This window comes from Prinia subflava (assembly GCF_021018805.1).
Source record: "Prinia subflava isolate CZ2003 ecotype Zambia chromosome W unlocalized genomic scaffold, Cam_Psub_1.2 scaffold_49_NEW, whole genome shotgun sequence".
In the NCBI taxonomy this organism is placed as follows: domain Eukaryota; kingdom Metazoa; phylum Chordata; class Aves; order Passeriformes; family Cisticolidae; genus Prinia; species Prinia subflava.
In genome coordinates, this window is record NW_026960616.1 from 658,150 (window position 1) to 684,361 (window position 26,212).

The 26,212-nt window shown below is 42.9% G+C and overlaps 1 protein-coding gene across 6 annotated transcripts in view; it reads left to right on the plus strand.

The window, feature by feature from the left end:
- Positions 1-26,212, plus strand: part of LOC134565266 (zinc finger protein 131-like) — a 65,368-nt gene that overhangs the window by 13,287 nt on the left and 25,869 nt on the right. For 4 of the 6 annotated variants that reach the window (XM_063424774.1, XM_063424775.1, XM_063424771.1 and 1 more), the window contains 4 exons: positions 2,502-2,603; positions 4,248-4,392; positions 10,583-11,268; positions 24,419-24,549. In XM_063424774.1, the coding sequence (XP_063280844.1) occupies positions 2,502-2,603; positions 4,248-4,392; positions 10,583-11,268; positions 24,419-24,549 (1,064 nt within the window). The remainder of the gene's footprint in view (positions 1-2,501; positions 2,604-4,247; positions 4,393-10,582; positions 11,269-24,418; positions 24,550-26,212) is intronic. The other 2 variants (XM_063424772.1, XM_063424773.1) reach the window with 2 other exon arrangements.

Below are 26,212 nucleotides of genomic sequence, written 5' to 3' on the forward strand. Positions count from 1 at the left end.
ATGTGAGAGAAAACAACATGGTGCCACCAAGGTCAGTGGAAAAAGAGAGGGAGGAGGTGGTCCAGGCACCAAAGCCGAGATCCCTCTGCAGGCCGTGGTGAGGACTATGGGAAAGTAAGCTGTCCCCCTGCAGCCCATGAAGTCCACGGGCGATGCAGAGATCCACTCCCAGCCTGTGAAAGAAGTACTCACACTGGAGCAGGTGGATGCTGGAGAAAGCTGTGATCTAGTGGGAGACCTGAATAGAGAGAGAGGGCCTGTGCTTCCAAAGATAGAGAGCCCTTGCTTCCAAACTAGAGCAGCCTATCCTTAGAGGACTGCACTCTGTGGACGAGTGACCCATGCCACAGCAGTTTCAGAAAGACTTTGCCCATGGCAGAGACTCACATTGCCGCAATTTTGGCAGGACTGGTGCTTGTGCAATTGGAGTCATGCTGGAGAAGTTCATGGAGAACTGTCTCCCACTGGATGGACCCTACGGCTTAGCAGAGGAAAGACTCCTCTCCCTGAGCGAACAGAAAAACATCTTGGGTGACAAACTGACCAAAACTCCCACACCCCGTCTCCCTGCATTGTCAGTGGGAAAGAGGGAGGGGGTGTGAGGGAAAAAAGGTGTTTCAAACTCTGATTTTACTTCTCATTATCCTCCTCTGACTGTTAATAATAAATTTACTTTATACCTTTAAATTTGAACCTGTTTTGCCCTTGGAATGTTTTCTCCCAATCCTCATCTAGTCACTTGCTCACCCTCCCCTGCCACAGCTGAGCAGAGGAGGGAAAAAAAATTAACAAAGGATTCATGAGTTGAGATAAGGACCAGGAGAACAACACTTCAAGAGCAAAACAGGCTCAGCTTAGAGGTACAAAGTGAATTTATTCCTAACAGAATCAGAGGAAGATAATGAGAAGATAAGCCCTTAAAACACCTTTTTCCCTCCCCAGCCCCTTCCTCCTTCCCACCGACAGTGCAGGGAGACAGGGCATGGGGGTTTTTGGGTCAGTTCATCATAGACTTTCTCCCACTCTCACGGGCAGCAGTCTTACCACACCTGCTGCAATGTGAACTCCCCTCACAGGCAAACAGTCCTCCCAAAACTGCTGTGATGTGGGTCACTCCACAGGATGCAGTCCGCTAAGGACAGGCTGGTTCAGCCTGGAATCAAGGGCCCTCTCTCTCCACCTGGTCTTCCACTGGATCACAGCCTCCTCCAGGCATCCACCTGCTCTGGCATGGGCACCTCCCCTATGGGGCTGTGGGTGGATCTCTGCATCCCCCGTGGACCCATGGGCTGCAGGGGGACAACCTGCTTCACCACAGCTTGCAGAGGAATCTCAGCTCTCCTTCTCCACTGACCTTGGTGTCACCATGTTGTTTTCCCTCACATGTTCTCACCTCTTCCTCTTCTCTGACTAGAAGAAAAATTGTGTGACTTTTTTTTTATTTTTTTCTTAAATACGTCATCACAGAGGCATTACCAACCTCTCTTATTGGCCCAGTTTTGGCCAGCAGCATGTTCATCTTCAGAGCTATCAGGGATTGGCTCTGCTGGACGTGGTGGAAGCTTCCGGCAGCTTCCCACAGGAGCCACTTCTGTGCCCCCCCTGCTACCAAAACCCAGGCTATATGAAACCAGTACATAATCTCAACTCATGAGCCCTTCGTTAATTTTTTCCATCTCCTCTGCCCAACTGAGAGCAAGAGAAGATGAGTGAACAGCTTTTGTGGGTGCCTGGCATTTGGCCAGTGTCAAACCATGACAAGGTTGGATAAAATCTGAGAGCTTAGCCCAAGACACACAGGAAAAAGTTTGAACAGGAATTTCCCACAACTTAAATATTTGAAAAGAGAAACACTCATGAGAGACCTTCAGCTGATTGAATTGCAGAGGTTCAACAAGGTCACTGATGTCAGCAAGGATCTGCATAAGATGAGACAAGCTAGCTGCAGTGGTATCCCATGTTGCAAGGAGACATGCTAAGTGACTATGTGTAACATGAGCATGACGTGTTATGGAATGAAGTTTGAGCTATCCCAAACTGGGCCTAGGGTTTGGGCCTGCTGGGCCTCAGTCTTAGGCCTGTGTGAAAGTAGATAAGCCTGTGGTGCAGTTAGAATTTAAGTTAAGGTGTGTGCATGCTTTAGATAGGACAGTTAGAGTAGAATCACGGTAGCTGCCTTAAGCTGATTGTTTGCATTCTTTCTCATTGCTGAATGCCAATTAGAAAACACTTGCAACTGTAAACTATCTGAAACTGTATAAAACCAGCCATTTTGAGAATAAAGAAGAGAACGTATGATCTGACCATATTGGTTGTATCGTGCGTTGCTCTGTTCCAGCTTCCATATAATTAATAGAGACTCTGGTTCAACTATGTGCTGCTGGAATAGATTTGTAGACTGGGTGATTCTGCAGCTGTTCTCTTCTTTGCATCTGCACTTATTCTGCACCATGAGTAAAGAAGGTTTTATCCTAAACCAAATTTTTTGTCTCTTTTTGTAGGTCACCATTTCAAAGCTCATAAGGCTGTTCTTGCTGCCTGTAGCCAGTTCTTCTACAAATTCTTCCAAGATTTCACTCAGGAACCCTTGGTGGAGATTGAAGGTAGTCTGATTCATGCAAATCAAAACCTTCAGAGTTGTGTGCCCATGCTCAAAATGAATGTAGTATCCCTGGTATGGGCTTAAATGCATGCTTGATCATATTGATTAGCTTTCTAGCTATCAGGTCTTGAGTTGTCAGGTAATGTTGTGTTTTAACCCTGACTGGCAACTAAGCACCACAGAGCCAGGCTGTTTCATTTTCTTCCGGTGGGATGAGGGGGAGAATCAGAAGTGTAAAAGTGAGAAAGGAACCCGTGGATTGAGATAAAAGCAGTTTAATAATTAAAAAGAAATAGTAATTTTGTAAAAATTATAAGTAAAAGAGAAGAGAAAAAGGAAAAAAACCCAAGGAAGACAAGTGATACAAATTAAAAGAAGTGCTTGCCACCAACTGACCAGTGCCCAGCCAATCCCCTAGCAGTGGCCCCTCCACCTGCTTCCCACACACACTTAATATACTGAGCATGATGTCATATGGTCTAGAATATTCCTTTGGTCAGCTGGATTCACCTGTCCTGGCTGTGTCTCCTACCAACTGTCCACACACCCCCAGCCCGCTCGCTCTCAGGGCACTGTGAGAAGCAGAAAAGGCCTTGGCTCTGTGTAAGTGCTGCTCAGCAGTAACTGAAATATCAGTGTGTTATCAACACTGTTTCAGCACAGGAGGGACATCGACCTCTTGGAGCAAGTCCAGAGGAGGCCACCAAAATGATCAGAGGGCTGGAGCACCTCTGGTATGAGGAAAGGCTAGGAGAATTGGCATTTTTCAGCCTGGAGAAGAGAAGCTTCAGGGTAACCTAATTGAGGTCTTTCAGTACCTGAAGGGAGTCTATGGGAAAGATGGAGAGAGACTATTTAAAAAGGTCTGGAGTGACAAGACAAGGAGGAGTGGCTTCACACTGACAGACAGTAGGTTTAGATTAGATATTAGGAAAAAATTCTTTACTGTGAGGGTAATGAGATCCTGCACAGGTTGCCCAGAGAAGTTGTGGATTTTTCATGCCTGGAAGTGTTCAAGCCCAGGTTGGATGGGGCTTGGAACAATCTGGTCTAGTAGAAGGTGTCCCTGCCCATGGCAGAGGGTTGAAACTAGATGATCTTTAAGGTCCCTTCTAACCCAAACCATTCTATGATTGAGCACAGATGCAAAACATAGCCCCATGCTAGCTACTAAAAAGAAATTTAAATCTGTCCCAACCAAAACCAGTACAGGTAGCTATTGCCACTGGAAAAAACTTCCCCTGAAGAAAAATTTAAAATAAAAAGATACCTTCCCTGGGATGCAAGAACAGGATAGATGTGGAGCAATATCTTCCTGGTAGGTAAGAAGAAATTTCCTGGAGCAATGCAGCTTTTAATAACTTGCTGCTCAGAGATCTCTTGAGAGAGAGATTATATATTTATGCTTAAATTTGAACTTGTTTATTTTATACAAGTAGCTTTTTGTCCATTTTATCTTTCTTTTTATCTTTGTCATGGAATGACTGCAGTTGTTTCAGATTCACCTGTTTCTATAGTAGACTTATTCCAATGTGAGCCTTTCAAAGGTGGCATCTTGTTGAAACTGGCTATTGGAGTACTGTGAGCAGGCAAGTGTGAAAGACTGAGGAATTGTTAAGAGGCCATTTTTCTTGCTTGTAAACAGGTGTAAGTAACATGGCATTTCGTCACCTAATTGAGTTCACCTATACAGCAAAACTCATGATCCAAGGTGAGGAAGAAGCAAATGATGTTTGGAAAGCAGCTGAGTATCTACAGATGTTAGAAGCTATCAAAGCACTTGAAATCAGGTAAACATATAAGCCTCCTTTTCTTCCCAACACTGAAATAGAGAGTCTTAAGAATCCTTGCATGAGAGCTGCCAGTATTTTGCAGTGCTCTTCTTTATCCTGAAACCTCCTAAACTCATGTGGTATCGTATACTCTTCTACTATAATATATGGGTCAGAATTATACAAGCTAAAAAAATGAATGTCACATTCTTTGGGCTAGAACTCGATGACAAGTGACATGGCTGGTAAATGTTGCAGACATTGTAGGGCTGTGACTGTGATAACTAATACCAGGCCTCTACTGACTGCCCGTTCCTGATTGACAGCTGGCTGTACAGTGATGATATTTCTCAGGTAATTAGACCACATCAACAAGTTTGCACTGCTCTTTTGATTTCATGCAGCTTTCAGCTTTCAAGAGAATAGACAGTGATTTTAAAGCTTCCTGTTGCAAATTTAGTCTCTCAAACTTCTTGAACAAATGTAGTTGTTATAACTGGTTTTATATGGGATCAGTACTTAATCAAATGTTGCTGTAGCACCTTATATCCAGTACAAGGAACTGTAATCCATTACCAAACTCCAACCTGAGAAAAGCAGGTGCCATTCCCATCATGCTATTTTTCTTCCCCTTCCTTCTCTTTCACAAAGTGCTGTCATGTTCTCATTTCTTCTGTATGCTATACTGTTCTGTCATGAAGCAGGGGGAGGGGCAATAACTCCCAGCATTAGAGTTATCCTTGCTTTCTCTTCTAGACATGCTGAAAGGTCTGTGTTCAGGCTAAGGAAGACTTGTTTCTTCTTTATCTCCTCATAGACACACTAAGCTAAGGAGAGTGGCTGACACTGAGTTCCTCTAGTAGCCAAACAAACAAAACCTCCATGACATGGTACCCTGGAAACTTGGTTTTCAACATCAGTGTTTTTTTGCTTTTTGGAATCAAGTTATTCTGTTGATTGGTAGCAGAGCTGAATAACTGTGTTGGGGTTTTTTAATAGGAAAGACAGGATTGTGCATTTCTAGTTCTACTCTCCAACCCCAACAATACCCTTTTTTGACATTATTGAGATTAAACAGGGTATCACCAAAAGAACTTTTTTTTTTTATTTATTTAGGGAAAAGCAGACCTTTGCTGTCTGAGAAATTTAAGACACTTGAAAATGAAAAACTATGTTCTAATTGGTATCACTTTGAGTCTCTACACTGGTAGAGCTGTTTAACCAGGATTCAGATCAGTCCGTCAAGCTAAACTGTCTAGTCTGCAATTCATTCCCACTAATGTATAATGTTGGTTATGCAGCACTAGTAAATGCTGTAATTCTTATGTTACAAGGAAATAAATGTTTGGTTTAACACACACATGTGCAAGCCAATCTATTCTTAGAATTATTTCCATTGTTCATAGATTTTTGGGTGGGTGTTTTTGGTTAGAAAAATAAACGAGTACCACTGTCAGTCTCAGTTTTATCCTTCACATTAGGAAGGGGACAAATTGCGATACAGTGCCTCTAGCTGAGCTTTGACTAAAAGGAGCAAGCATCAGATACTTCAGCTAAAGTAGAGGTTATTATAGAACTAACCATTCATGTAATGCATTGAAGAGTTGTGTCACTGAAGGGCCGGTGAGACCCAGCTAGCTCAAAACTCTGGCCCCAGTGCCAGGAGTACCACTCTCAGAATGCCAGCAGTCCAAGAGACGGTGCAGAACAGGCTGTCTCTGTGGTGGTGGTGGTCTTTATAGTGATGAGGCTCTGAACGAGGAATTAGAGAAGGCTCTCTCAGATGTTTATTCTTCAAAGATGGTAAGCAAGAGAGGGCAGGGTCCCACACACTTAACATTTAACCCAGGGGGCAGAGGGGTGGGGCAGGAAGGTGATTGGCCCCAGGTTAACACAGGGCAGGGTCAGGAAAGAGGGACAAAGGACAGGGGAGGGGAAGATCTGGGGCAAACTGGACACCGGGCACTGGGGGAGGGGGGGCGGTTCCAGGAGCAAACCATAACCTATCAAAAGCCCATCACCACAGAATTGCACAGCACATAATCTAGATTTGAAAGAAAAAAACAACTAGCTGTTATTTCTTGAGGTACAGTGTATTGTATGTGTGCATCCTCATTCAGTTTCATACCTGAGCCACACAACATACTCAAGGACAGTAGTCTCTTTGCTGAGCAGATTATTATTTTTGTACGTGGTCCTGGAGCTCCTTGCAGTAATGTGCAAAGTAACTGTCACCTTCTAGGCATCAGAAATATGGCCTAGATTAAACTCTTAAGCTTAGCTGCTGTGTCTTCCTGTGTCTGAATATAATAAGGTGCAGTTTAATAAGCTGTATCCTGCATTAGGTCATTAGCCACAAATCTCTGCTGTATGACATACCGATACTGGAGAAAAACCTTATCACTCCTATTACTAGAAAACCTGAAAGTGATAGGGAGTAGGTTACATAAAAGGATTTATCAGGCTGCAAAGGAAGGTAAAGGTACAAATTACTCTCATTACAGTCTGATTTGAGGGGAAGATAGCCACTCATTTTCAAAACTGATAATCAATAGTTAAACTTCCAGCATGTAAGTGCTGTGGATAATCATGTGTGTGACTTGAAAGCATTGGCCCAGTGTCTTGGAGTGATTTTATGATGATACTTTATTCACTGTCTGCTTTATGACCAGAAAAAAACCTGCTGTAGCTTTAAGATGGACCTGGAGGGTGGGGGTGGGGGGGTGAGGCAGGGAGCCTGGGGCTCCTGCATGGGCTCTGGTCAAGCTCGCTCTCTCCAGCGTGGTTGGCGGCTACACAGATTATTACATTGTTGACTTGTTTGCTGGATTAATTTTCGCCAATTCAGGCAAGAAGCTTCTGGGTGTTTTTTCTGGTTTTTTCCCTTCACCTGGCCTGGAGTCTTTTCACTGGCAAATCCTTTCGGCAGGCTTTTTTTGGGTTTCTGGGTTTTTTTGTTGTTTTGTTTTTTTCTCCTGCCTGGGGAGCCTGCGGGCTGCCTCTGGCCTGTCCGAACTCTGGAAAGACCGAGCCAGCAAAAGAAGGGGCATTAAATCCCACCAACTTCACTGGCTACGAGGAGAAGACCCACGCCAGAAATCCAACAGGTTCCCAGCTGCTTTGTGAACTCTCTTCTCCTCCCCTAACAGAGACAAAAGGCAGTTGCCATCTCTGCCTCTCAGCCACGGGGCAAGGTGGGGGTGGGGTGTAAAGTTCAATTTTCTTTTTTCTCCTGTGTTTTGTGAGTGTTATAAATGCCAAAACAGTAGTCCAATTAGAAATATAATTTTTGGTTTATTAAAAAGGATCGAATTACAGAATTTCGGCAAAACCACCAGCAGCGGAGATACTTTGACGATTGACCCGGGGAATTGTCAGTGGGTGAACTGGGACGCAGTATCTGGCACACTGCCGTCCCCCCTGAGTTCATGAATTGGCCTTGTTCGGGGCTTAGTTTTTATACACTTTATTCCGCCTCTGGCAAAAATTTCCTCATAGTCCTTTTGTTTCCAAGCTAGTTATTCGAATTCATGGTCGTCTTCTTCCGCTGAACTGAAAAGGGTTTCCTCCTCTGCTGCAAGGTGTCAATTTCTATTTTCCAGTGAGTGAATGGACACCAAAGTTTATGAATAGAAAGAGTTCTTCTCTGGAGATTTAGACTATGATGGTGCTCTGATGGTGGAGCTACAACGCTCTGATGATGGTGATGGCTGATGATAATGATCTGATGGCTCTGTCATCCAGGGAGGGGAAGCCTGATAGCTTATCTTAATGTGTCCTTTTCTGATGCCAGAAGGCCAGGGTTTCCCCTAAGTCCTTTGACTCCTTTTTAAATGTAAATTCCAGGATGGTGCCTTCTTCTGTCTCAGCGAATTTTCAAGGCAGACTGAAACTTAAGACTATATTCCCATATAACATATATACAGTGGTTTTTATAATTTCTAACATGCCATAACCCATAAGAACACAAATTAACATCCCATATTTTTCACAGTGAGTATCTTGCTTTGTTTATAGACAGTTTAACCTTTATTTTCATTTTCATCCCCTGGTATCCATTTCTCTCACTGGCAGAAGAAAAGGGAGTTATTGAAGCCCTCTCTCCTTAGAGAAAAAACACTCATTTTAGAGCATTTTTCTCCTAGAATTTGTCTCCAAACTGAGACACCCAGTCAGCTCTGTCCGTGTTTGAGGTGGGATGCTATCTCTGACCTGTTGGAGGAAGGGGGTTTGATTTATTAAAAATATGAATATCGATCTAATATCAATATCCAACTGTGACGGACAAAAAACTCTCTAACAGTAAAGTTAGAAAGTGTATGTTTATTGCGATGCAGGGCAGCGCATGGGATAGCTCCCTAATTCGCACTGCAAAGATCACAGGTAATTACAAAGCCTTTTATTTACAAAAATGTTGAATACACAAAATACAACTGCATATTCATACCCTTGTCACTTCCTCTTCTCTGCTTTGTATGCTAATTGACAAAAAGGCTATTAAGCATGAGTAGTTTGTTCCCTGAAATGGGTAGGTGGTCCTTTTGTGAGGAGCGGTCACCAAAAGGAGGAAGTAAAACGAGTCTTCCTCATTCTAAACTTTCAACCTTTTCAATGTAGATGTGATTGATGGATGGTAGAACTCCCTGTTTCCTGTTTTCCAGGACTACTTCAGTGGGTTTCTGGAAACAGGAGGTCTGGTGTTGTATTGATTAGTTTCTCTGTTTGACAAGCAATGAGTTATTAAATCCGGGGTAGCTTATCTTAAATCTGGTTTCTTTTAACCATCCTCTAATTTTTTAACTGATTTCAGCAAAGCTTATCTATTCATATCAGCTAAATCAGCAACATCTATTGTTAACTATAACCTTAGCTTTTCTCAAATCTTCAAAATTAGTGTCTCAGGTTTTGTATTTATGGTGCAAGGAAAAGAAGAACAGAGCTGGGAGCTGTGCTTAAGTCCAGATAAATTAAATTAAAATACTCTTTTCACATCCAAGTGGCTTTTTTTCTTTTTTACTGACCCACAGAAAAACTCTAAAACTCAGAGACAAAGTGAATTTAAAGTAGGTATGTAGTTTATTCAGCCCTGGGTTCGATGCAGGATAGCTCCCAAAGGCATGCGCAGCCCCTCGCTCATTCCCGTTTTCTTTTATCCACTAGAATGTTACATATACAGCAAGTTTTGCAATACTCCCATGCATATTCATCCCCTGGCTCCCCTCCTCTCCTCTTTGTATGCTAATTAGCTTATCAGTCTTTTGTGCCTTGTAGTTTTCTCTCATGGTCTTCTCGGAGGTCTCGGAGATGAAGGAAATAGTCTTCCTCTTGAGATGAACTTCTGACCCCACTGCCTTGTGCATGCTCACTGATCCCTTGGTCATAGTCCAAGCTATGAGACCAGTCTTATCTGGTCCTGCGGGCCTGAGGAGCCTCGTTATCTCAGTATCTCTGATAATCTTGTATTCTTTTCTCCTGTTTTGGTAAATATCCTTCCCCTTGTCGTACATCCTTGCATTCCTCCTTATTGTTTCCGCGCATAGTCCTATCTCTTCTCTCCTTAGGCAACTGATGCAGCATACAGAGCAGCAAATATTAAGCAACACACATCATCTGAATGCCTATTCTTAATACATATCTTCTAATTTCTATGATTAATATTCTCTAGTTTCCAATCTCATGTTTCATTACTGCAACTGTTAGCTGTGTGTTTTCCTGAAGTACGAGATGTTATAATAATCATTGTGTGAAGTCACAGCTGTAGTGTTTTGTAAGAACCTGTGAGTGCTGCAGGCAATTGCATGCACTCCAGAGCTTGAGAGGTGAATAGTGTAGGAAGAACTTAAATCTTATTTCTGAGTAGGCAGGCCAAAGTACAGAATTTTGCATTTCTTATATAAATGTATGTCATTAGGCTAACTGGCCTTTCTTCTTGATAGGTGCTTTGTATCATTCAATTGGACCCATTTAAAGCACTTTAATAACCTTATGTTAAAGGCTCCACAGCTTTAACTGTGCTGTTCTACAGCTCTACGGAGTATAGATTAAGGACAAATTAACATCTGAAATGGGTGCAGATTATGTGATCGTTCATCATTCAGTTTCTTTGAGAAACATCTAGCCAGTGTTTAATGCAGAAGCTCAGCATCAGGCTGGAATTTTTATGTAAGTGCTTATGGATCTTAACTATGTTTATGTAAATGTTTTGCAGGAACAAAGAAAATCCATCACCTTTAGAATCAAATCAAAGGCAAGAAAAAAATAAAGCAAAAAAGAGGAAGATTGCTGAAACGTCTAATGTTATCACAGAAACACTGCCATCTGCAGAAACAGAGCCTGTTGAAATTGAGGTTGAGATTGCTGAAGGGACGATTGAAGTGGAAGATGGCAGCATTGAAACACTTGAAGTAGCTTCTGCAGAGCAATCTATAAAGTACATACATACAACAGGTACATCAGATGAATCTGCTTTGGCTCTTTTGGCAGATATCACCAGTAAGTATCGTCAAGGAGAGACAAAATGCCAGATTCAAGAAGAAGGTGGTAGTGCAACTGATCCCTCATGCAAACAGGTAGAAGATATTGAAATTGTGGAACTTCAACTGTTGCATGTGAAGAATTTATTCCACTGTGAAAAATGTAATCGTTCATTTAAATTGTTTTACCATTTTAAGGAACACATGAAAACACACTCTGCTGAGAGTTACAAGTGTGACACATGCAATAAAAGTTACCTACGAGAGAGTGCTTTGAAACAACACCTCACCTGTCACCACCTTGATGAAGGTAGTGCTAGCAAGAAGCAAAGACCTGGCAAGAAAATACATATATGCCAATACTGTGATAAGCAGTTTGATCACTTTGGACATTTTAAAGAGCACCTCCGAAAGCACACAGGTAAGAACACTGATATGGTCCTGTTCTTGTGGCTTTGGGTCTAGCATTTTGGAGTTTTGCATGTTTTGGATAAATAGAAAATATGCTGAAGAAAATGCATGAGTCCTGAGTGCTAGAAATACTTGGCTTGTAGTTGCAACTAAAATGCTGGTTTGGTTTTTTTTTTTTTTTTGTTTATTTTACATTGATATAAACTTTGAGGGACTGAGATGGTTAAAAATAGATGCCTAAAACCAGAAAGCACTAATGAAGCTTTTCTTTTTAGTCTATTAAATCTTAAAATATTCCTTTCAAAATAATTTCTTAAAGCATTTGTTTTTCTTGAAAAGTACCAAACTGAGGAGCTGCTCTTATTTTCACAATTCTACTAGTAAATGTTTCTGTTGAAATATGATCTAAACCATGAGCTTCTCAGTGGAATATACATTTTTAAGACTTTCTTATACTAACAGAACATACGAGCAAATGCTTATTAATGCATTAGGCATAAAGTACCCCCTTGCTCTTGATATCTCATCTGATTTAATTTTCTTTGTTAATTAATGCAGCAAAACATTTCTAGTGACTATAGTAAACTTTTATTACTGTAAAATCTGCCTCTGAAATCTGAACAGTATCTTTTGAATACAAAATTACTTGTGCTTCTATATAATATGAAAGGTTAAGATGCTGTTTCTTCATGTCACTGAAAAGTCTGTACTATCTGAATAGGTACTGAGTATTATATAGATAGCTCTCTGAATGTAAAATATATGTTGTCCCGATCTTTCAGACATTTTTGTTTAATAAGTCAGTCATGAATCATCAGTAAGAATTTAATAGAGGGTAGCAGTCTTATTTCTTTAGCAGCTTCCTATTGCAAAAACCTTTTAATTGGAACTTCTTTGCATCTGTATATGACACTGCAATAAATCTACTCCAAACAGCCCCTTAAAAGTTGCATTTATGAAAACTCTTTGGCAAATCCTCCTTCCCTATGAAGCAGGGAGTGTTTCTCCATTATGATCAAGCCAAATGCAAGCTACCTAACAAAAGTCTTTTCAGAGAAAAGTTTGTGGAGGATTAACAGAATAAGCCAAATATAACAGTATATTTGTTGCTGTTGTGACAGAAGGATTTTGGGGATGAAGCAACTTACCATATCACAGGAGGTGCAGAGTACTTTCTAAATATTTATTGATGCAAGTATCACACATGGAATCTAATTACTTCCAGTTCCAGTGAAGTGCTTGAAGCAGCCAAATTAATCAGCCCATGTCTGAAAACTCTGTAATTGAAGTAATTCGTATGCAGATTATACAAACTTCTTGAGAAAAATTCATCAAGGTCTTTGCCGTTCTTCATGAATGCAAAATATGTTTCACAGGAAGTATACTTTGATCTGCAAATAAAATCTTCCATAGGAGTGAATAAATGGACTTGATTTACATACCATGAATAAATGATCCCAAGAAGTTCATTTGATAAATGCCTGCCTTTGTGTTTCTGGGGAAGAAAAAATAAAAGCAAGCCAAACAAAAAATCTCAACAACCTTACTATTTCTCTCTAAACCTAATCTGAATAATGATTTGGCAGCTTTATGGTTATGGGTGAATTCCCTGGTATTTCTTACATATTGGGCAAATAGAAGCCACTGTGTTATTAATAATGTCTTTAAAGAGATTTATTTTGGGCAGTCTCCTTCCTGTGACTGCAGGATTATAAAGGTCCAGCAAAATATTGGGCTGTCTTAGATCAAAATTTCTGTCGTGTGAGTTACTTATGATTGGCAAGTGAAATCTCGTCTGTTCTCATAAATGGAAAAAAATTTATTGTTGGATCAGGCCAAGAACCCTCCCTCTTTAGTCTTATCTAAGTGAGATTTTTTAAACTCAGTTTAATGACACCCACAGGAAGAGAAGCAAGTTGTCACCTTTAGCAGAGGAGTTCAGTTCCCAGCTTGAAAGTGTACTTCTCAAGCTAGAGGCAGGCTGATAGGCTCTCTGTTTTCCATTGCTGCTGCTGAAGTCACAGCATTGATTTGCACTGTGCAAGAAGTCACATAATGTCTTTTTGGCCTTTGGATATTGCCACTGTTTTCTTTGAATTGTCAGTTTCAGATACTTTGGGCAGAATATGAAGATTGTTGAAGAATTAAAGTAAAAATAGAATAAATCTGTCCTTAACTGGGCAGTGCCTTGCTTCAAGTAACTCTTTAAATGTGACCAGATTGCAGAGCAGGTGAAGGTTTGTGGTGTGAGTTTTGTTCTGTAATATTCATAGAATCATAGAATGGCCTGGATTAGAAGGGACCTTAAAGCTTATCTCATTCCAATCCCTCCTGCCATGAGTGCCTTCCACTAGACCAGGTTGTTCCAAGCTCTGTCCAACCTGGCCTTGAACACTTCTAGGGATGGGACAGCCACAGCTTCTCTGGGCAACCTGTGCCAGGGCCTCACCCTCCTTAAAGAGTTTTTCCTAATATCTAATCTAAACCTACTCTTTTTCAGTTTTAAGCCATTCCCCCTTGTCCTCTCACTCCAGGCCCTTGAAAATAGTCTCTATCTTTCTTGTCAGCTCCCTTTAGGACCTGGAAGGTCACAGTTAGGTCACGCTGGAGCCTCTCTTCTCCAGGCTGAACAATCCCAATTCTCTCAGCCTTTCATAGCAAAGTATCTCAGTTTAAAAGACAGATGTCTGCCAAGGAAGGTGGGAATCTTCCTGGAATGGAAAAGATGACCCTCTCCCTCCAAATTATCACTTCGAAATTACGGGGTTTCCAGTCAAAAATATGGGAAAAGGAACAACAGTTCTTTACTGGTTAACATAACACATAACATAACACAACATAACACAACATAACACAACATAACACAACATAACACAACACAACATAACACATAACAACACATAATATAACACATAACCTAACATAACCTAACAGTATAATATAATATAAACAGACCAAACAACAACAACAAAAGCAATAACAGAAGTTTTCCCACCTGTTAAGTAATTTTTTTCCCTTGGGTGTAGTTGCAACCACAACTGGCAGGGAGCACTGTTGGCTCCTAGCAGGGCAGAGAGGCTGCAGTGACTCCCCGTGGCTTTAGGGGATGCTCTGACATGAGCTTAGCAACCTCTTCAGGCGGTGGGAGCTCAGGCAAAGAGGAAGACAGGAGATTGCTCCTTTTGCAAAGCTCACAGGCAGTAGTTGGTCCTGGTACCCCCACTGGCAGCTGGCACACTCTGGGGAGGTGGGTATGGCTTGGTTGCGATGTCAGCCTACTGTGCAGAGAAGTGGCCCAGTGGGGGCGGCCCCAGTCCTGGCGGCATCCCACACATTGGCTCTGGACCCCCAAACGGCTGAGAAACGGAAAACATGAGCAGGCTTGCAGTGTAGAAACTGCAGCGGATTGAAGTCCTGGAGCCTAACACACAGGAGTAACTGCGGCCACCACACTGCAGGCCAGGGTCCAGTGGGACATGGTCCCGGTCCCAGGTGGCACCACACGCGCTGGCTCTGGGCTCCCAAACAACAGGGAAGCAGGGAAGCAAGCAGGCAGGCCCTGGTCGCAGTGCCAGGAAAAAAACACAGGGCAACAGTATTTCAAACCAGATGCACTCAGTGTGTCCCCACATGGCCACCACCTCGATCCTGAACCAGAAGAGAGTGAGAGTGAGAGAGCCCCAGGCCCCACCCTGCCCAGGTCCCAGACTGAGCTTACATCTCTCACGATATCCCCTGAGCTGCAGAAAACCTGGACAGCAAGGCTTTTAAAAATGCCTGCACTGAAACGGGCTCTCCCCACCCCCAGCCCCACACACATCCAGTCCCTTGCCTTAAAGATACAGCAACCAGTTTTTGGGCACAAAGCAGAGGATCAGGAAATATACTATCATATAGTATATCATAACTCACTCCAAGACAGAAAGATGCTCCGTCCCTCGATCATCTTGGTGCCTCCTCTCGACTTGCTCTAACAGGTCCATGTCCTTTCTGTGCTGGGGACCCCAGAGCTGGAGGCAGCACTGCAGATGGGGTCTGACCAGAGCAGAGGGGCAGAATCCCCTACTCCTCTGCTGCCCATACTGTGGGATCAGCCCAGCATACAGGGGGTTTCTGGGTGCCAGTGCACACGGCTGGGGAATGTCCAGCCTCTCACCTACCAGTACCTCCAGGTCCTTCTCCCCAGGGCTGCTCTTGATCTGTTCATCCCTCAGCCTGGATTGATCCTGGGGATTGTCCCGACCCAGGTGCAGCACCAGCACTTGGTCTTTTTAAACCTCATAAGATTCTGATGGGCCACTTCTTGAGCTTGTCCAGGTCCCTCTGGATGGCCCTGTCGTTCAGGTGTGTCACCTGCACCACTGAGTTTGGTGTCATCTGCAAACCTACTGAGGGTGCCCTCGACCCCTTTGTGTGTGTCATTAATGAAGATATTAAATAATACTGTGTAGCACGTTGACCCTGGCTGGATGCCAAGTGCCCATTCAATTGCTCTATCACTCCCTTTCACACTGGGACTGGGAAGAGAATAAGATGGAGAGCAACCAGCAGGGTGAGATAAGGCAGTTTTATTACAGTAAAAGAAAGAAATAAGCAGAGATCTGCATGCGCATGGACTAAAGAGAAAAAAAGTCAGTCTCTACTTCCCATCATCAGTGATGTTCTGACACTTCCTGGGAAGCAGAGCTTCAGCACGTGTAATGGTTCCTCCAGAAGGCAAACATTGAAAACTCATGAATGTCCCCCCTTCCTCCTCTCTCCCTTAGCTTATATATCCAAGCTGATGTCATATGGTATGGAATATCCCTTTGGCCAATTTGGATCAGCTGGCCTGGTTGTGTCCCTTCCCAGGATCTTGCCACTCCCATCCCCTTTGATGGGGGAAGGAATGTCAGAGGGACAGCACAGCTTGGCAGTAGCCAAAACACTGGTCTGTTATCAACACCCTTCCAGCTACCAATGCAAAGCACAGCACTGTAAGGACTGTGAACTTTACCTTGGTCAGACCCAATACAATCTCCATCCTTATTCCAAACCATTTGCGTCATGCTTGGATCCCATATAATCTATATACTCTCATTACTAGGATCCCTAAACCATCTCTATACCAAACATACATTTTATTAACTACTATCCCCTGTCCTTTCACATCCCTCCAGGTGGTCTCCATTCCATCAGAATGTTGGGTCAGAACAGGAGAAATAGTACACTTGATGGTTCATGGTTGGGCACTGCCACCACCCCTGTTCATCATCGCGTTCTTCTTGCTCCTCGCAAAATTCATTCTTTGTCAGTTCATGTCCCTCCTGCTGCTTTACCTTCTGTAACATACAACTTAGACTATAGGTTATTCTTACCTCAAGGTAAATCTCCTTGAGGTACACACCAGGTCTCCCCATCCTCCCGCATCATCCACCAAGTACACCGAGGTCCTTGGGCAAAGACAATCCCACAAATGGGTTTGCCTTTTCCCATGAGGAAAGAAATCCACACTGACTTCCCCAGCCACTTCCCTATGTGTAGCAGGGACCTTGTCTCCTTCCACAGTGTCTAAGGGCTTAGTTTGGGCAGGACGAGGGCGGTTAGCAGATCCCCTAGTGGTGACTAGCCAAGTGGCTTCTGCCAAGTTTGCATCCCAGTGTTTCCATGTCCCATTATCTAATGCCCTTAACATAGTTTTTAGCAGCCTATTATATCTTTCAATCTTCCCAGAGGTCTGTGGATGATAGGGAATATGATATATCCACTTAATGCCATGTCTCTTTGCCCAGGAGTTTATAAGATTATTTCGAAAATGAGTCTTATTGTCTGACCAAATTCTATCTGGGGTTCCATGTCGCCACAAAATGTGTCTTTCAAGACCTGAAATTGTGTTCCGGGCAGTGGCATGGTTTATTGGGTATGTTTCCAGACAGCCAGTTGTGGCCTCTACCATGGTGAGGATATAACTCTTGCCTTGGTGTGTTTGTGGCAATGGCCCAATGTAATCAATTTGCCAGGCTTCACCATACTGGAAATCCAGACACCACCCTGCACTCCAAAGAGGCTTCACTCGTGTGGCTCGCTTGATGGCAGCACGTTTCACACTGATTGATAACCTGTGAAATAGCCTCCATGGTCAGGGCCACCCCTCGATCATGAGCCCATCTATCTGTTGCATCCCTTCCAAGATGCCCTGATGTTTCACGGGCCCATCGGGTTATAAATAGATCACCATTTCTTTCCCAATCTAGGTCCACCTGAGCTATACCAATTTTGGCAGCCTTATCTACCCGTTCATTGTTTTGATGCTTCTCAGTGGCACAACTCCTAGGCACATGTGCATCTACATGATGTATTTTCAGTCATGTTTTCTATTCATGCAGCAATGTCCTGCCACAATGCAGCAGCCCAGATGGGTTTACCCCTGCACTGCCAATTGCTTTTCTTCCACTGCTGCAGCCATCCCCATAGGGCATTAGCCACCATCCAGTAGTCAGCATAGAGATAAAGTATGGGCTACTTTTCTCACTCAGCAATCTCCAGGGCTAGTTGAATGGCTTTCACCTCTGCAAATAGGCTTGATTCACCTTCCCCTTCAGCAGCCTCAGTGGCTTGTCATGTGGGACTCCACACAGCAGCTTTCCACCTCCAGTGGTTTCCTGTCACTCAGCAGGATCCATCAGTAAATAAAATATAGCTTCTTTTGTTTTATGGTAACTCATATGGTGGTGCTTCTTGGCCACAAGTCATCTTCTCAGTCAATGCTCCAAAATCTCTGGCTTCTGGACAATCCAAAATCTCTTCTAGGATTCCTGGGGAATTGGATTTTCCCATTCAGGCTTGTTGTGTAATTAATGCTACCCACTTACTCCATGTAGTGCTGGTTGCATGATGCGTTGAGGGAATGTTTCCTTTGAACATCCGGTGTAGCATAGGCAATCACGGTGTCAACAGGAGACATGCTTCTGTCCAAACAACTTCTGAGGCAGCTCGAACCCCCTCATAAGCTGCTAGTATCTCTTTTTCAGTTGGAGTATAGTGAGCTTCTGATCCTCAATAACTCCAGCTCCAAAACCCTAGTGGTCAACCTCAGGTTTCTCCTGTGGTCCTTTGCCAGAGGCTCTAGGTGAGACCCTGCTCCCCAGCTGCAGTGGAGAGTATATTTTGCACAGCTGGTCCTGTCCAAACAGGCCCAAGAGCTACCGCACGAGCTATTTCCTGTCTGATCTGCTCAAAAGCCTGTTGTTGCTCAGGGTCCCACTCAAAGTGGTTCTTCTTCTGGGTCACTCAATAGAGGGGGCCCACAAGCTAGCTATAACCTGGAATGTGCATTCTCTAGAACCCCACAAAGCCCAGGAAAGCTTGTGTTTCCTTCTTATTAGCTGGTGGAGACATAGTTGCAATATTGTCAACCACCTCTGTAGGCACATGGTGGCAGCCATCCTGCCATTTTATTCCCAAGAACTGGATCTCTTGTGCAGGTCTCTTTACCTTACTTTGTTTTATGGCAAGGCCAGCTTTCAGAAGAATTTGGATTATTTTCTTTCCTTTCTCAAAAACTTTTGCTATATCGCCCCACACAATGATAGCATCACTATATTGTAGGTGTTCTGGAGCGCCAGCCTGTTCCAGGGCAGTCTGGATCAGGCCATGGCAGATGGTGAGACTGTTTCCACCCCTGGGGCAGTCGGTTTCAGGTGTATTGGACACCCCTCCAGGTGAAAGCAAATTGTGGTCTGCACTCTGCCACCAGAGGGACTGAGAAAAATGCCTTAGCGATGTCACTTGTGGCACACCATTTGGCTGCTTTTGACTCCAGCTCATATTTGGAGTTCCAGCATGTCTGGTATAGCAGCACTTTTAGGTGGCGTGACTTCATTCAGGCCCTGGTAGTCTATTGTCAGTTTTCATTCCCCATTTGACTTCCGCACAGGCCACATGGGGCTGTTAAAGGGTGAGTGGGTTCTGCTGATTACTCCTTGGCTCTCCAGTTGAAAAATTGGTTCATGGATAGGAGTTCTAGAGTCTCAGTTTGTGCGATACTGCTGCTGGTGCACGGTCCTGGTAGCAATTGGTACTTGTTGGTCTTCCACCTGCAACAATCCTAAAATGAAGGGATCTTTTGAGAGGCCAGGCAGGGTGGATAACTGTTTGATCTTCTCTGTATTCACTTTAGCTACACCAAAAGCCCATTCACACCCTTTTGGATCCTTGAAGTACCCTCTCCTGAGGTAGTCGATGCCAAGGATACAAGGGGCCTCTGGGCCAGGCACAATGGGGTCCTTTTGTCATCTGTCCCCTGTTAAGCTCACCTCAGCCTCTATTAGAGACAACTCTTGGCATTCTCCTGTCACTCCAGAGAGCCAGATAGGTTCTGCACTCTTGTGCCTTGATATTTACTGAAAGGCCTTTAAGGGTACACCTTGGTCAGCACAAGACCCTGACCAGGGCTACACCCAAGGTGGACTTAAAATGATCACAAAATGGATGACCGGTCATGAGGTCTTACACTTTTAGAAGTTTTGGTCCATTTGCATATTGGGGTTTAATTTTCCAGTTACAGCTTTGGGTTGTGAAGTATCATCCTTCTTGTTTTCTTTCTTCAGTCCACTGTTGCTTATGCTTTTGAGCCTGAAAGTTGTCCTTGGTTCTCAGCAGGAAAGGATTTGTTTTGTCTACTTGCTCTGTGAAGAGAGCTTACTAGTACTTAATATGAGGCTCAGAACTACACCCCTAGGCAGCACAGAATCTGAAAAATGAAAGCTAAAACTTAAGGCATCAATGTGGCCTGTTTTTGTGGCTTCCCTTCCTTCTGACCGGGATTGAGATGAGCGATCTCTTGGGCTGCCCCTAAAAGTTGGGGTACTGGCTCGTAGGGATGAGGGAGTACCCAGAGTTTCTTCTACATTTCAGAACCAGGAGGATGCTACCTCTTCAGCTGGTGTTTCCATTTGCGGATAATACAGTGCTTCCAAGCTGCTGGAATATGATGCAGGGGCACCTTGAATCACCTTCCTCCATATGGCAAGTGTACTAGGGACATCCTCTGGATCTTTAGAGACACTGTCTTTCTTTAGATCACTATAGACACACCTTCCAGCACTGCTAGTTCTCTCAAGTACTGGATACCTTCATCTGCAGTGGTCCACTTTCCTGGGGATTTCTCAAGATGGATATCTTGCCCTTACGCTTGAGACAAGCCATTTCCAAAGGCTGAAAATGGCTCCTTCCTTTCCAGTTCCTCTTTCAATTTCCCGTGGGCAAAAGGACAAGGGTGGCAGGGGCGGCAGCTACTTCTCCTTCCCAGCTCCCCACCTGAAGAAAGGCATTAAATAGCGCCAGTGCTGTGGCATCTGCCACTGCCCACATGGTGGCAGCAGTGCCACACAGCACACGGCAAAAACGTGGTGGGCGACTCCCCGATGAGGAACCTGGATGAAATTAATTTCTCTATGCTGCGGGATCCTACAGGAATCTTTGAATTAGTGAAACTTGTTGGCAATGGTACCCACGAGCAGTAATTTTTCTTCTAGTCAGAGAAGAGGAGGAAGTGAGGACATGTGAGGAAAAAACATGGCAGCACCAAGGTCAGTGGAAAAGAAAGAGGGGGAGGAGGTGCTCCAAGCATCGGAGCCGAAATTCCTCTAAAAGCCATAGTGAGGACTATGGTGAAACAACCTGTCCCCCTGTAATGCATGAAGTCCATGGGAGATACAGAATCCACTCGCAGCCCATGAGAAAAGTGCTCATGCTGGAGTGGGTGGATACCAGAGAAAGCTGTTATCTGGTAAGAAACCTGAATAAAAAGAGAGGGCCCCTGCTTGCAGAGACAGAGAGAAAAGACCCTTGCTTCCAAACTAGAGCAGCCTAGCCTTAAAAGACTGCACCCCGTGGACAAGTGACCCACGCCACAAGAGTTTTGGGAAGACTGTTTGCCCACGGGAGGGATGCCACAGCATAGTAGAGGATAGACTCCTCTCCCTGAGCGAACAAAAAAAGATCTCGAATTACAAACTGACCAAGACCCCCACGCCCTGTCTCCCTGCGCTATTGGTGGGAAAGAGAGAAGGACTAGGGGGGAAAAGTGTTTTAAGGGCTTATTTTACATCTCATTATACTCCTCTGACTCTATTAATAATAAATTTACTTAATACCTTTAAAATTAAACCTGTTTTGCCCTTAGAGTGTTATTCTCCCAGTCCTTAACTCATGAACCCTTTGTTAATTTTTTTCCCTCTCCTCTGCCCAACTGTAGCAAGAAAAGGTAAGTGAATGACTTTTGTGGGTACCTGGCATTTGGCCAGTGTCAAACCATGACAACCATCTGTCAGAGTCCAGGACATCCCTCTGGCCACCCTGGAGGATTTGGAGACCAGACAGGGGGTCTGGAATCTGTACAAGGGGGTCAGCCAGCCCTTGTACAGATACAGAGCCCAGGAGGACACTGCTTCTGATCCCTGTCCATGGGAGTGAATGTCCACATTGTATGAAGAATCACAAGCCGAAAGAATTCAAAATAAGTAGTAGTTAGTTTATCACAGAGTGTAAATGTAGAATTTAGGATTTTTAGTATATGGGCTTGAAGAGGCAAGATGGAGGAATTGGGGAGTGGTCCTGTCCTCCTTGTTCTTGTTCTTTTCCCCCATTTTCTGCTGAGTTGGATCACAAGGATTGGTTTAGAGTAGAAATGACATGTTAACATAGGTAGTAAGTATTGGTAAGATTTTGTAAATAAAAAGTATATTGTGGATGGTGGTTGGACCAGGGAAACGGTACAAAAGGTCCGGGACCCTCTGATCTGCCCAGTCTGCCGCATGGCCATCTCTGCTGGGGACGCCTTGCAGAGCTGAGAAAGAACTGAGAGATAATGACGAATAAACTACCTTGGAAACATGCACTAGCAGACTCAGCTTGTCTTCTCTGGCTCTGGCGTGAGACCTTTTGGGCAAGAGAAGCTCAAAAGCCTTATTACCTCGGGGAACAGCAACCCCGAGGAAAATCTCAGGGAACAGCAACCCTGAGAACCATCCAACCACTTTCTTACCCATCTAAGAGGCCACCCACCAAATCTATCTCTCTCCAGTTTAGGGAGAAGGATGTTGTGGGGCTCCATGTCAAAGGCTTTACAAAAGTCCACAGAAAGGAAATCTGTAGCCCTTCCCTTGTCCACTGATGGAGTCACTCCATCAGAGGAGGCCACTGGGTTGGTCAAGCAGGACTTGCCCTTGATGAAGCCATGCTGGCTGTCCTGAATCACCTCCCTGCCCTCCATGTGCCTTCACAGAGCTTCCCAGAGGATCTGTTCCATGATCTTCCCAGGCACAGAGATGAAGCTGACAGGGTGGTGGTTCCCAGGGTGCTCCTTTCTACCCTTTTTAAAGATGGGGACAATGTTTCTCTTTTTCCAGTCACCTGGGACTTCACCTGACTGTCATGGCTTTTCAAATATCATGGAGAGTTGCTTGGCAACTACATCAGCCAATTTCCTCAGGACTCTGGGATGCATTTTATCAGGTCCCATGGACTTATGTGCATTCATGTTCCTCAGGTGGTCATGAGCCTGATCTTATAGTGGGAGGGACTTTGCTCCCCCAGTCCCCATCCTGCTGTCCATCCATTCAAGAGGTGTGGGAAGAGAGATTGGCATTGAAGATTCAGTAAAAAAAGTTGAGTACTTCAGCCTTCTCCTTGTCCACTGTTACCATTTTTCCAGCATTGTTTATCAGGAGGTAACACCTTCTTTGACCTTCCTTTTCTGGCTGACAGACCTGTAGAAGCCCTTCCCGTTATTCTTTGTGTCCCTTGCCAGGTTCAGTTCAAGCTTCACCTTGGCCTTCCTCACCCCATCCCTACACAAACTCCATTTCTATACTCTTCCCAGAATAGCAATCCTTGTTCCCACTGCCTGTGCATTTCCTTCTTTCCCTTTAGTTTGGCTAGCAGTTCCCCACTCAGCCATGCCAGTCTCTTGCCTTCCTTGTCCAGTTTTTTACTCCGGGGGATCACCTCCTGGGGTATTCTTTAGGCTCACCAATGTATTTGGTTGCTCGAGCAATGTCTGATTTTTGATCTGTGAGAAAGATGGTAGTTCAGCATAGTCTGCATTACCTGTACAAAAGTTTCCAAAAATATAGCCTTTTTTAACCATTAAGAGGAATGTTCCCTCCATTTAATGTTTTTCTGTGGCCTTTGGGTGTCTAAGTGAGAATTATAGGCTACTTGTAGATTTCTTTTCAAAACTTAGTTAGAGTCTGCTGAATATCTTTATTTCTCAAAATACAGGTTTATTTGCTTTCCATCTCAGTTGTCAATAATTACTACATCCCTGAAAATGTAGGCCTTTAAACTGAATCGAGCTAGAATAGATTCTTATGTTACTCAGTGAAATGTCTCAGCATCTTTTGGAGTTCATTAAATAGTTTGTTTCAATAGTGATGTTGGTATCAGTACCTCCACAGATAAATTATCAGACTTAAAAGAAACACACTGTTACTAATTTTTTGTACTTTAATTTCCTTGAATTTCATTGTATTTGTGCATGATGAAATTAGTAAACAGAGACAGCAGTTGTACTTTGTTACTATTTGATGATAGTAATAGCAGTATACTACTTTGGATTAAAGTTTCTGAGCTTGGTTTGTTTTAATACCAATGCATTGTTACTTCATGGTCATTCTGTGCCAACTTCTTTTTCTGGAGCTTAGTTTCAGCTCTCAAGCATAAGCTGTTATTGTTCTTGAAAATAAAACTTTGTATTATTTAAATACCTCCTTTAATGTGTCACTTTGTATATACTAATGTTGAGTCTTTAACTGTTATTATCAGGTGAAAAGAGAGAAATAGCTCCTATTTCTTTAAGATATTTCATCAGAATAATAACCTAACTTTCATAAAAACCTGATTATACCTTAAATGAAACTGGGAATTATGTTACTTTATTATGTCTGTGGGTTTGTTTTTTTTTTGTTCAGTTTGTTTTTATAAATGAGAGTTATTACTCCACATTAGGTTTTTGCAATTTTATTTACATAAAATTTACATAGAATGTCTTTTTCTTCTGTAGAATAGTCCAGTTGGCCACATCTTTACAGCATATTTATCAACCTACACAAAAGGAAGAGCTGGCCAAAATCTGGCTGATTTTATACACTTACAAATCCCTGTGTCTGTCTTAACAGGTGAAAAACCATTTGAATGTCCAAACTGCCATGAGCATTTTGCTAGGAATAGTACACTCAAATGTCACCTGACAGCCTGTCAGTCTGGAGCTGGAGCTAAAAAGGGAAGAAAGAAGCTGTACGAATGTCAGGTGGGTAATAGAAGTAGCAGAGTCTGAGACTAGACACCTCCTTCCTGTGCTGAAGGAGGGAGTGTGAGAATACAGAGCAGGAAAGGCATAAAGAGTGGACTTTTGTCTCCAAGAACTATTTTTAGCAAAATAAATTATAAAGGTTGCATTCAACCATGACATGAAGGTAAATTCTTATATCTAAGTAGTTCTATTTAAAATATGAAATTACTGATATGGAGCTTCATAATAGTTAATCAGTTAAAATCTTGTGAGTAAATAAGTGTTCATCTGCATCTTACTGATCTTTCTGCCTCTTGATGCACAGACCTAGGCCTTTCCTGTTTGTGAGCATGCTTCACTAAAGTCTAAAATATAAAGTACTATTTTATTTCTTAGTTTATTGTTTTTCTGTTTAATACCAGTATACTGGCTAGAAAGTAATTTCAACTTATGATGGCAATCCATAATGTCTTTTAAGCAAATATAAATGCTGTAGATGGATAGCTAGGGTACTTGGTCACTAAGCAACTGACATGTGAAAAGCTGTTCAGAAGACTATTACTTAGCTTTTAAAAGTTGATTCTGAAAAGCTGGAAAATATGAGAGCTGAGATTGGTTGTAGCATTTTTATTTGCTATTTTGTTCCTCCACTGCTGTGACAGTCTCAAATAAGATTCTTACCTTATTCAGTTCACAGAATTGCTGTGGTTTGAGGTTAAATTGGGTCATGTAGTAAAGAAAACTGTTTGATATTGGCTTAATTTGTTTGAAAATCAGGAGTGATCTTATTCACAGAAAGCAGCAAATACTGCAGGAGGTGAATAAATTCATCACTTAATCAGAAGTTTCACTGATGCTGTGGTATTGCTTAGTTGTTATGCTAGACTGAAGTTAATTCTTGGGAACACGCCTTTGTCTTAAAGATAAGTTTGTTTTGAACACAAGAACTACTATATAATGCAAAATTGTACCTAGCAGCTTCATTAAAGATACTGTTTTGTCTCTGTGACCCTTTGGTTTAATTACTTCATGTTGTAGCTTTCTCTGTTACAGATAACTGTGAATGTGGGTTAGTGTTATTTCAGCCTGCAGCAACCACAAGAATTCTTGCATAAATTCTTCTTGATTTTTTTTCTTTTTAGAACAGAATTTGAATAGTGTTCAATAAATAAAATCTTGGCTCACTGTACAAGAAGGAAAAAACAAAATTGCACTTGATGAGCACTTTTGGTGCTCTTCAGTGAATGCCTTGAGTACTGAATTAGGCTCCACATGGCAAGAACAGTAATTATGTGCTTGGGCATTACTGATAGTCATTACCTTTATGTATGACTAATTCATTTTGAGTGCTTATTTATAAGGTTAGTATTTTAAGAAGTCTGTGTGTGCAACTTCTTTCTAAAGCATGAGCCTAGTGGACACATATATACAAAAAGCATGTTACTAGCATCACAAATGTGGTTTTAAGATTTCAACAGCAAAATGGGGATATTCAGCTCCATTACACAGACCTGTTCCTTGAGTTAATCCCTGTCAGATACTCCCATCATCCTTTTGTGCTGTTACTGTAAATTGAGGAGATGGAACATTCTGTTTCAAAATTATTTGCTAACAGTGAAGGGCTTCCAACAGTGAAATGCATGTTCTTTGCTTCTTTCTGAAGCTAAGAGCACTTGTATGG